At 44.7% G+C, this 12,238-nt stretch overlaps 1 protein-coding gene across 1 annotated transcript in view; it reads left to right on the top strand.

Annotated features, from left to right (window-relative positions):
- Window positions 1–12,238, top strand: part of LOC141131934 (ADP-ribosylation factor-like protein 8B-A) — a 108,135-nt gene that overhangs the window by 75,212 nt on the left and 20,685 nt on the right. The window contains exons 3-4 of the mRNA XM_073619771.1: window positions 460–533; window positions 2,380–2,473. Coding sequence (XP_073475872.1) covers window positions 460–533; window positions 2,380–2,473 — 168 coding nt within the window. The remainder of the gene's footprint in view (window positions 1–459; window positions 534–2,379; window positions 2,474–12,238) is intronic.

Raw genomic sequence — 12,238 nt, 5'->3', positions numbered from 1 at the left:
TTTTTTTTTTTTTAATGGTTTCGTAAAGCACTGCACATTCTATGCAGCCCCCCCCCCCCCCCCCCCCCTTTAAATATTCACCTGTGCCCGATCTTGGTCCAACTCTGTGCACTCTGCAGCAGCTCTTCTCCCCTCTCCCGGCTCTCATAGGCACGGCTGAGAGAAGCGGTAGTCGTTGGCTCCTGCTGCTGTTCTTCAAATCTTGAGAGTGGGAGGTGGGGCTGAGCCGTGTGTCTGAAAAGACTCAAGCAGCTCTGTGTGTGTGTGTGTGTGTGTGTGTGTGTGTGTGTGTTTGTGTGTTTTTTTTTTTGTTTTTTTTTTTTTTTTTTTTCCAATTGAACCTTTTTATTATCATTTTAAAATATTAATAGTCACTTTACTGGAATTTATGCATGAAAAGGTTTGTGGGTTTTTTTGTCCCTTGATGACTTCTATTAATTTATTTCTATTTATTTCTAGGTTTGGGATATTGGAGGTCAGCCAAGATTTCGCAGTATGTGGGAGCGCTACTGTAGAGGTGTTAATGCAGTTGTGTAAGTATTCCATTCCTGAAACTCGCCAAACACTTTTTGCTGTTGTAAACGCGCAATTCATAAGATGACTACTTTACATTTTTTAGCCAAGGATGGTGAAGCATTAAAATTTCACTGTCCTGTTTGATTCTTACAAGCTTACAGTTACAGTATGTAAAGGAAAACACGCCAAAATGCAATAGATTGTGCAAATGTAAAAGAACTGGATTTCCTGCACTTTTTGGGTCCAAGTTGCCTGGCTGACTGTGGATGTGCCTTGGGAGACACAAACCATTGGTTTCCCTGGTTGGTTGTTTAGATTATCGTGCTTGTCATTTTTGTTATTTTCATTTTTTTTTTTATTAGATCTAAATATACTACATTACTTCAAAGATGAAAACCTGTAGTGCCGTAAAAGACCTTATGCTGTAGAGAAAGCGAGTGTAGGCACCTCTTGTCCCTACTAATTGCCCAAGACCCGAGTATACAGTTAAGGAATTCCTTGTACAAGGTCCTCCTCTGTTGGTGCTAATGATTACAGTGTAAGTTCACCTTTAAAAAATCAGTAAAGGTGACTTTACTCTAGACCACCTCCCCATCCCAGCCAGCCCTCTGTACCAGATTGCTGCAATTCTCCACTGTCTGACACCTACAATCCGCTTCACTGGTCCGCAGCTTAATCGCTTGTTTATTTTGTTTAGCCAGTATGGATTATAGGGATTCTAGTTGGTCATCACTGTCACATGGATGGCGCTGACTAATCAGAAGCCGTCTAGTCCATACTGTCAGCACTGCGAGGAGAAGAGTGAAAGCTGCCAGGATATCAAATCCCCAGACCAGTGAAGCGGCTTGTTGATGTCTGACAGCGGGGGATCGTGGCAGTCTGGTACAGAGGGGACCGGGTGAGATAGGAATCAGGAGGGGGTCCAGTGTAAGGTCACCTAACAGATTTTCTGTAAAGGTGAACTTTTACTTTAAAGATCATATACTTGCTACATACAGTGTGCCATCAGCACAACATATATGATGCAAAGTGTGTGTGATGGGCTGCGCTCTTCATTTTTTTTTTTTTTTTTTTTGAGCTAGAGATTCAAACTTGCCATCTATGATGTGCAGAGGAGAACAAGTATCATACGTGCCTGAACGACTTTTGTACAACTACCCTGTTGGATTTTCCCCACTCGATCAGCACTTCAGGCTATAGCCTGTAATGCTGGTAATTGTACAGTAATACCTCCGGATTGCAAGTAACGAGGTTAACTAGCTTTTTGCGATCCAAGCTATTATTTTTTTAAAATCCTGACTTGGTTTGCGAGCGTTGTCTCGCAAAACGAGCAGGATTCAAGCCTCTGCGGTGTGCAGTACCTCATTTGGTCAGAGGTGTGCCGGACCAGCTCGGATGCACTAGGAGCCACTCAAACACTCCGTTCCCGAGTGTTTACAAGCCTCTCCGAGTGCATCCGAGCGGTTTCCGAGTGTCTCCGGTGCCCCCCCACCTCTGCATACAATAGAAGTCACTGTGGAACGAGTTATCTGAGTTTTCATTGATTTCTGTGGGGAAACTCGCTTTGATATACGAGTGCTTTGGATTAGCATTCTTCTGGAACGAATTATGCTTGTAATCCAAGGTACCACTGTATTCTAATACCAATGAAGTATTGCTCACATTCTGACAGCTGGTTAAACAAAAAAAAAAACTAATCTCTGGCCTGCCTAAGTGGTGTAGGGTAAGGAGATATTCTATGTATACCTAATTTCCTTTATACATGTCCAGATCTGGAGTAATTTAATTTTTTTTTTTTTTTTTTCTTTTTTACAAACATTATAACGTACTGCCGCAGTGAGATGCTTGCTTTTATCCTTTCAGGTACATGGTAGATGCAGCAGACTTGGACAAAGTGGAAGCATCTAAATATGAATTGCACAACTTGTTAGACAAACCACAGTTGCATGGAATCCCTGTAAGTAAATGCTTTTCACTTTTCAAAAGTCTAATAAAAGTAAAAAAAAAAAATCGATTATGTATACATTTTAGGTTCATTGTACAACAGCCAGTTTCTGTTTCAGAGTAAAATAAAATGGACATGAGCTCGGTGCCTAATTGACAAAGGGATTGCAGAGCAGTTTTACCAGCATGTCTTTGGAGTGTGGGAGGAAACTGGAGTACCCAGAGGAAACCCACGCAGACACAGGGAGAACATGCAAACTCCAGGCAGATGGTTTCATGGTTGGGATTCGAACCAGCAACCCTTTTGTTCGGTGAAAGTGCTAAACATAGAAGAGCATTGTGCCTGCACTACGCTTTGTGAAAGGCTAAGGCAGAACAATAGCCTATGCTGTTATAGAGCCCTGGTAGATCTTAAAAAAAAAAAAAACTGCTACTTTGTAAAACGTTCTTAAAATTTGTCATAACTGTAGGCTATATGGCTTCCCTTGAAAGCCTAGCCAAAAAAAAAACTCCTAGTTGGCAATCCCCACATCCTGCCTTGTTAGAGTATGAAGACTGTTGGATGCCCACTCCCAGCATTACAGGAGTGAAAACCAACACTTTTCACATATTTGTAACGAGACAATGTGAGCATTGCTTGCTGAGAATTTTTTTGGCAGTTCAAGAGCACTTCACTGTCCTAAGAGTATGTACCACCAAGATGCTGTTATTACAATTCTTGGGGGGGGGGGGGAGGGGGTGGTTTTACTGTTACTTGGGGACACTTGAGGCACTTATTGGACAGGAGCTTTCAAGTGGGTCTGGTTTAGTTCCACTAACGGAGATAAGTCTGTTTTATCAAAATAAAGCCTTTGAAAGTTTTGGCAGATATAGAGCTTTTCTGGCTAGCAATGAACAGTTCTGGCTTCTGTTCTGCCTACAGAACCTGTTGCATTTGTTGAAGCTGTAGTATAGTTTCTAGCAGCTGGTGGAAAGGGTGGGCATAGTCTGACTCTTGATCAGAGCCTGTGACAGCCCCTTAGTTTAATTGGCCTCCACCACACTGAAAGATTATGAGCAATTGGCACAATGAACAGCGGGATGCTGACTGTAAGTTATGTCCCTTGTGCTGACTTTTCTTTTAGCTACACCTAGGCTTTAAGTAAGATGCACCTTTTTTTTTTTTTTTTTTTTTTTTTTTTTTTTTTTTTTTTTGTTTTTTTTTGTTTTACCAGTGTCTGTAAGGTGGATGGCATGGTTGTTTAAGCTCTCTGAGCTCCAGGTCTCTAGTCCCACAAACGGTTCTTAAATGAATCAAGGGATTGACCGATCGGATCCATTTGACACAGGCTTTATATGCTTGGATAAATGGTACCTGAGACTCGTAAAAAGACTCCAGATCCTGTGAGGTTTTGCCTGTAACGCGGCCTATGGGCGCTGGACCCTGTGAAGTGGAATCCTGCACACCACAGCGCTAAGGCATTCCTGCAGGGTGCTGTACAGGTCAAAGGAAGTGGACCCTAAACATGAAAAGGGTACCCAGTCCTTGAAGGTCCTTAAGCCACAGGAACCCGCCGTGATGGGTGAAGTTTGGGCTCTTAGTTTCTAAGCTGCCCTGCACCTGGACAGGTAAGTGATACCCCTTTTATTATTGTGGGGTGTCCCAGTGACCATACGGGGTAGTTTTGGGCTGGCTGTGGGTGTTTCCAAAGTGTATTTTGCTTGTCTGGCTGTTTTTTTTTTTTTACCTGCATGATGGCACACAACGGTGCACCATTTCGCCTTGGTTCACCATGGCGCACGTGTGTTCACAAGAGCACCGCTGGGCTCAGCAGTATGTTTGGAGGCCATGGTACACGTGGCTTTGCTGCATATGCACCCTAGCCTTTATCTGGGTGCACGAAGATTCGCATCATATGCGAATACAGCCACTCCCGTTCGCAGGGGCCGCGTGTGCACGCAAAGAATGTTCCGGCGCACAGCCAGCTTATTTAAGCTGTGTATGCCAAGCATGCGGTGCTTCCAGAAGGCAGCTGGGCTCTGAACCAGGCATTTGCAGCAGTTTATTTCTCCTTACCTGGGTCACGCGAGTCACCAGGTGTGGCTAAAGGTGCTTAGGATTGTTGCATAGGGGCTTGGTGAGCCCTATTAAGGGGTCTCCCTTCTGAGGTGTTTTAATAATACACCCAGGTACTCTCTTTTTGTGGCTAGTAAATGTCTTCAAAAAAGAGGAGCAGGAGTAACACTACAGGGAAGGGCACACCTATATCGTCAGTAGTTCCTGATGAACCTAGTCCTATCCCTAGTGTTTTATCCCCTGAAGGACCAGAGGCTTCCGGGCAATCTGAGCTGCTGCGCCTACCTGGCATTGTGCCTACAGTCAAAACTGCTGCTTCACCCTTTATCACGAAGGATGAACTGTCCTCGGCCCTAGCTGGGTTAGAGCACAGGACTGCTGGCATGATTGCCTCCATCCCGCGGGGTGGCAAGAAGCATGACAGATCCCCCTCCCCGGAGCCTCCTAGTCTGGAACAGGAATGGGTTGTGGATGGGAAAGAGCTAAAAGCTCAGGATTCTGTGGAGGGCCGGGTGGATGAGTCTACGTCTGGACAAGAAGATATCCAGTTGATGTCTGCCTCTCAGTCAGAGTCTTTTGATCCTGACTCTTACCGAAATGGTTCGTTCTGCCTTTAAGTTGCCTATTGCAGAGGTTACTGAACCCCCCCCCCGGTCCTCTTTGGGATCCCTGAGGCCTCTTCAGGCCGCACAGGCTTTCCCCTTACACCCTCTGTTGGAACAGGTGGTATATGCTGATTGGGAACATCCTGACATGATTTTTGTTCATCCCTAAGAGGTTTTCCATTTTTATGTCCCATGGATGAAAAGTTCGTTAAGAAGTGGAGCATGCCAGCCATTGATGCAGCAGCCTCTTCCTTAAACAAGAACTTGATTTGTCCGGTAGATAACGCACACAGGGCTTGAAAGACCCTGTTGACAAGAAATTGGAGAGCCAATTGTTTGGCTCTTGTCTGTACATATGCACAGACTTTTGTGGCTTAAAGCGGGAGTCCCGCGAAAGAAAATTTTTTTTTTTTTTTTTTTTTTTTTTTTTTTTTTTAGATGTCAGCAGCTGCTGACTTTTAAAATAAGGTCACTCACCTGTCCCAGGGTCCAGCGATGTCGGCACCCGAGACCGAACCGTCCCTCGATCCTCGGGTGCTGCCGCGGCCATTCTCAGTGAGGGAATCAGGAAGTGAAGCGTTGCGGCTTCACTTTTCGATTCCCTACTGCGCATGCGCGAGTCGCGCTGCGCTTTCTCAATGGTCCCCGCTTTCTCAATGGTCCCCGCTATCTCCTGGGACCTGTGTCTTTCCCAGGAGACAGCGGGGGAGTGCGGGAGGGGGCGTGACTCCCATGGGAGTCTATTCCCGGAAGTGGGTGCAGATACCAGTCTTAGACAGGTATCTGCACCCCCCTCCCCCCTGAAAGGTGCCAACTGTGACACCGGAGGGGGGGGAGGAATCCGATGAGCGGAAGTTCCACTTTTGGGTGGAACTCCGTTTTAAGAACTGGTCAGCCGAGCTTCTTTGTAAAAAGTTATTGGCAGGTTTCCCCTTTTAATGGGGAACGTTTATTCGGTGATCATTTGGACAAGTATATCCAAAAGATTTCTGGAGGGAAGAGTTCTCTACTTCCTGTAAAGAAAAGCACCAGGAGTCCCTCGTTTAAAACCTCAGGGACTGCTTCCTCTAGTGCCTCGGCGCCAAGGCAGTTCTGCCGCCAACAGGGCACTAGAGTCCGGGGCAAGCCGCAAGGCCAGGGCCAGAAAAAAAAGCCCTGGGTCCAAAACTCTAATAAACCTAGCTACTTTTGAGGGGACACCCCCACTCTGTCGGGTGGGGGGAAGGCTGCTAGACTTTGCAGACATTTTGGAGAACAATAGTTCAGGACTAGTGGGTTAAATCAACTTTATCCCATGGTTACAAGCTTGAGTTGCGGGGGGGTTCCCCCTCAGGTTTCTAAGATCCAACATTCTCTCGGATCCTCCAAAAAGACTTATTGCTTCAGACGCTACATTTAGTGCATCAAGGAGTGATTGATTGTAGAGGTTCCTGTATCCAAAAGGGGCGCAGGGTTTTACTCGAACTGGTTTATGGTTTCAAAACCAAATGGGGACACAAGCCCATTTTGGACCTAAGATCCCTGAACCAGTATCTACTGATCTAGTCCTTTCGGATGGAGTCCGTCTGCTCAGTAGTAGCCTCACTCCAGATGGAAGACTTTTTAGCCTCTATCTATATAAAAGACACGTATTTACGCGTACCTATCTTTCAGCCTCATCAAAGGTTCCTGAGATTTGCAATAGAGAAACGTCCTTTTCAGTTTGTGGCTCTACCCTTCAGGCTTGCTACAGCTCCCCGGGTGTTCACAAAGGTCCTAGCACCAGTACTGGGTCTTTTAAGGGCCCAAGAAATCTTTGTGCTTGCGTGTCTGGAGGACATCCTGCTCCGAGATCACTCACCACAGGCTCTAGAACAGAGCATAACATGCACAGTGCAGTATTTGGAAAGCTTAGGCTGGATCATAAATACTGAAAAGTCAGCCTTGAGACTAGCTCAAAGTCTAAAGTATTTAGGTCTGATACGGGCCAAGCAAAGGTATTTTTTGCCACCCGTAAGGATCTGTGCCCTGAAGGATCAGGTGCGTCGGATAAGGGGCACCAGACAACCCTCCCTTCGGCTCTGTATGATTCTTCTAGGGAGGATGGTGTCCTCCGAGGCAGTGCCCTATGCCCAGTTCTATTCCAGGCCTTTACAACAAGATATCTTGTTGGCTTGGAACAAGAGGACAAGCCCTGGATTATCCAATGTTATCTCCTCAGGCACGCTTAAGCCTTAACTGATGGTTGCAGGATCAGAACCTACGAATGGGAAAATCCTTTTTCCCGGTAACGTGGAGAGTACGGACTACAGTTGCAAGTCTCTCAGGCTGGTGAGTGACCCTAGAGGGGTTCACAGCTCAGGAGAAATGGTCAAGGACAGAACCGATCCTGCCCATCAATGTCCTGGAATTACGGGCAGTACGTCTGGCCCTACAGTACTGTACGGTGGAGCTTCAGGACTGTCCTATCAGGGTTCAGTCCAACAATGCCACTGCAGGGGCCTGTATAAACCACCAGGGCGGTACCAGGAGTCCTTCAGCTCTGAAGGAGGTGAACCACATGCTAGCCTGGGCAGAGGGACATGTGCCAATGATATCGGCAGTCCATATCCCGGGAGTAGAAAACTGGAAGGCAGATTATCTCAGCCGCCAACAGATCTGCCCAGGGGAATGGTCTCTACACCCAGGGGTGGTTCCAGGAAATTTGCCAGTGTTGGGGATGGCCAGAGGTCTACCTACTGGCATCCAGGTTTAACAAGCTACAGCAATTTGAGTCCCGAACAAGAGATCCTCTGGCAATCGGAGCAGATGCTCTGGTAGTTTCATGGAGCCAATACTCCCTGGTTTTTGCTTTCCCTCCGATCCCTCTCCTTCCACATTTTGTTGCGCAGGATTCGGAGAGGGGGTTCCAGTCATTCTGGTGGTACCAGCCTCGACCAGAAGGCCCTGGTTCCCAGAGATTGTGAAACTGACAATAGACGGGCCATGGACGCTTCCACGTCGCCCCGATCTACTGTCTCAAGGTCCTATATTCCACCCCAATTTACAGTCTCTAAATTTGACGGCATGGCTATCGAAGCCAGGGTGTTAAAGGACCGTGGCATCTCGGGACTAGTGGTGTCTACCCTAGTGAATGCAAGAAAAGCAGACACTAGGAAGATCTATCATAAAGTCTGGAAGACTTATATTGCTTGATGTGAAGCCAAAAAAAGGCATCCTCGGAAATACGTGATTGGGAGAATTCTCTTTTCTACAGTCAGCTGTGGAAGTCAGATTGGCTTTGAGTACAATCAGGTCAGATTTCGTCCCTGTCCGTATTCTTTCAAAGGCCTTTTAGCCTACCATTCACTGGTCTGAACCTTACCTTTATGCAGGGGGCAACTTATTTGCTTTCCCCCCATTAGGTCACCTATGTGTCCTTGGGACTTGAACTTGGTGCTGTCTGTGTTACAGAAACAACCATTTGAACCTATCAAGGAAATTCACGCAAGCTAGCCCTCCTGATGGCTATCCCCTTGGCTAGAAAGGTGTCGGAGTTGGCGGCCCTTTCGTGCAGGGAACCATACTTGATCCTTCACCACGACAGGGTCGTGTTACGACCTGTTTCATCCATTTTGCCAAAAATGGTGTCGGCCTTTCATTTATATCAGGACATTAATTTGCCGCCTTTTTTCTCTCAGCCCGGTTCGGCGGAAGAGAGACTACTGCATTTTTTGGACGTTGCCTGGGCAGTCAAGGTTTATTTATTTGTCTAGATCTGCGGAGATCCGAGAATCGGACTCCTTTTTTTGTTTTACCAAAATGACCCAAGAAGGGGCAGGCAGCTTCCCAATCTTCCATTGCCAATTGGGTCCATCAATTGGTCATTCAGGCCTATGTAAATATAAAAAATGTGGCGCTCACAAAACATGCAAAACTAAGTGTAAATATGTGCAGATATAAATAAACAAAGCAAGATTCCATATAAAATAAAGTCCAAAAATATTCTTGCAAATCAACAGCCCCATATGTGCCCCCGCTCACCAAATGGCGATGACCCCCAGCTTTTTCAGACTGCAAAGCTGGGGGTCATCACCATTTGAGTGGGGGCACATATGGGGGTGTTGATTTGCACCTGAAAAGTTCTGGAGTGTCTGTGGTTCATTGCACTTCTAAAGTGTGGTTGGTTGTTTGTTTTTTTTTGTTGTTTTTTTTTTTCTCAATTGTGGATTAGAACACTTATTATCCAATATGTTTGGGCTTTATTTTATATGGAATCTTGCTTTGTTTATATCTGCATATATTTACACTTAGTTTTGCATGTTTTGTGAGCGCCGCATTTTTTTTTATATTTTACATTTCTAGTGAGTAGCACTTTGTGTGTGGCAGCTGCTTTAGTTTTCTTTTTCACTTTTTTTTCACCATTCAGCGCAAGTTTTTTTTTTTAGGATATATAGTTTATTATTCAGGCCTATGGTCTGAAACGTAAAAGCTCCTCCGTGTGGCTCAGATTTGTAAGTTTGCTACCTGGTCTTTAGTGCATACGTTCACAACACTTTATCAAGTGGATGTTGCTGAGGATTCTGCTTTCGGCCGCAGTGTAATGCAGGCTGCCGTCTAAGGTCTGATGGCTATTGTTTGACAGGGTGTCTTCCTCCCCTCAAGGCTATTGCTCTGGGATGTCCCAGTAGGTAATGAATATTAGCCTAATGCTGTGTCCCTTGCTGTATGAAAAAGAAAATCAGATTTTTTCATCATACTTACCTGTAAAATCCTTTTTCTTTGAGTACATTGTGGGACACAGAGGTCCCTCCCCTCTTTTTGAGGATTCAGTGCTTGCTACTAAACCTGAAGTACTTCCTGTATAGGAGGGGTTATATAGGGGATCACTTCCTGTCTAAAGAGCTTCTGGACTACCATCAGTGTCCATTCACCTGGAGATGAAGTATAACCCAGTAGGTAATGATTATTAGCCTAACTCTGTGTCCCATGATGTACTCAAAAGGATTTTACAGGTAAGTATGATGAAAAAATCCTATTATCGTTAAGGGAAAAAAAAAATGGAAAAAAAAAATAGATCTACTTTCCCAGATGGTATGCAAGAAGTATATGAAAACCCAGGGAATGTAACTTTCCTGGGGTATAATAAATCCGATGAAGCAGTTTAAGTTGTATGACCCTGTCATTAAGTGAAATTGGGTTGGATATGTATGAAAACTCTTCTATCAGCATTGGTAGAAGACTTGCTCACCACCCTTTTAAAACATTCAGTCTGGCCGTTTTAATTCCTTGAAGGGTAAAAGGAAGCTAATAAAGCCCAACTGTTGTGAACTTAAAAACTAGAATTGAATCCCTGCAACGTCATCTTCCCATTCTCTAGCGGTCTAAGATCATCAAACGAATGCAAGGCCTATAGCCCTGCCTTGAAGGGGATGACTCTGAGGGACCATCAACTGATGGAGTGCGAGAGAGCGTCATCTGCCGGGAGCGGTCTCGTTGCACAGGAGGATTTTCAAATTTCCTGCAGTTATACTTTGTTCTGGACGTTCTGAATAGGTTTTCTAAAGCCTTGGCATTAAGGATAATATTTGAACCCAGCTTCCTGGTAGCATGTTGGGATTTGTATGTAATGTAAAGTTTCTATAAAATTGGGAATATGTTCCTCAAACAATGGAGTAAGTTTAGCTTTAAGTCTTGAGCAGGATACATTAAAGTGGTTGTAGAGGCTTAAGATTGTAGATCGTCATGTATTCTATGCATGAAGGTAAAAAAACCATCTGTGTGCTGCTGCCCCCTCTCAATCCATCTATGTGCATGGGAGGTTCTCTCCTCATTGGCTAAAACAGCAGCGGCAGCCATTGGCTCCCACTGCTGTTAATCACAGCCAGTGAGCCAATGAGGAGAGGGCAGGGGGTATGCAGAGCCGCAGCTTTGGGTCTTAGGAGCGAGCACACACCAGTGCCCCCATAGCAAGGTGCTTTCTATTAGGGGCACTGGTCAAGGGGGAGGCGCCAGGAGAGCCTACAAGGGACCCAAGAAAAAGGATTGGGCTGCTTTGTGCAAAGGCACTGCATAGGGCAGGTAAGTGTAACATTTTGTGCCCCCCCCCCCCCAACAAAAAAAACAATCTGAACCTGTATCACTTTAAAGTGCCGCTGAGCTACTTCTCACCACTAGAGGGAGTGATTTACTAATTTAAGCTATGATCATAGTAAACCTGGGTACGTTCACAGCACTTCTGCATGCTGCAATCCTGCCAATGTCATTCCCCTTTTTAATCCAGTCTTTAATTCGTCCCCCCTGTAAATTTATTTATTTATTTTTTTTTTTTTACTTGCTGGTCCTTTTTTATTTTTCAGCTTCCTCTAACAAACCAAGCTGTCCGGCAAAAGATTGTTAGAGTGCTGAGGCAATCCACTTAAACACTGACAGGGGTGCTTATAATGGTCAGCATTTATTTATTTTAAACCTTTATTACAAAAAGGGAAAAAACTGCTTCTGTAGTTGCTTAAAAGGTGTTTCTCTGGAGTTGGGCTTTTGTTAGTCACTTATACAAACCCCTCTTTAGATAATACTGCATTTCAAGGGTGACTCCTCTGCTCCTCCATAGAGGAACCAACCTAGGACAGGGAGTGTTCCTGGAGAGATAACCAGGTAAATTCAAAAGCCTAAAACATTAAAACCAATGCAGCCACCACATTTATAGTGTCAATGTAACTGTATCTGAGCACAACAAACTGAAAAGCATTGTTTATTTTAATATTCCAAGCACACATCCATTCATGTCTCCATGCCTTATTTTGTTGAGAAGTTACTTTGATAAAATACCCCCCCCATCATTTCTAGCTGTGGTCATTTTAAATAAGGAAAGATGATATATGTAGTATATATTTCCTGGAATCTGCCTGTTCTTAGTTTAGACAGAGTGCTAAGCTGAGAATCCCTCTTCCTCCTCCCATATGAAATATAAATAAAAAACATGTGCATCAATGCTAGTCCTGGGATGTACAAAAAATGTGGGGGGAGGTATAACAAGAAAATGTACCATCCTATCTATTTACTCATGTTAGTAGCCTAAGAATTGTAATTGGTTAATTTTGAGTGAGAGTTTAGTTCCACATTAAAGTGGTTGTAAAATAAAATCTAAAAAAGGTGTTAT

Source organism: Aquarana catesbeiana, linkage group LG03, assembly GCF_042186555.1.
Source record: "Aquarana catesbeiana isolate 2022-GZ linkage group LG03, ASM4218655v1, whole genome shotgun sequence".
In the NCBI taxonomy this organism is placed as follows: Eukaryota; Metazoa; Chordata; class Amphibia; order Anura; family Ranidae; genus Aquarana; species Aquarana catesbeiana.
This window is presented reverse-complemented; position numbering and strand designations above follow the sequence as displayed.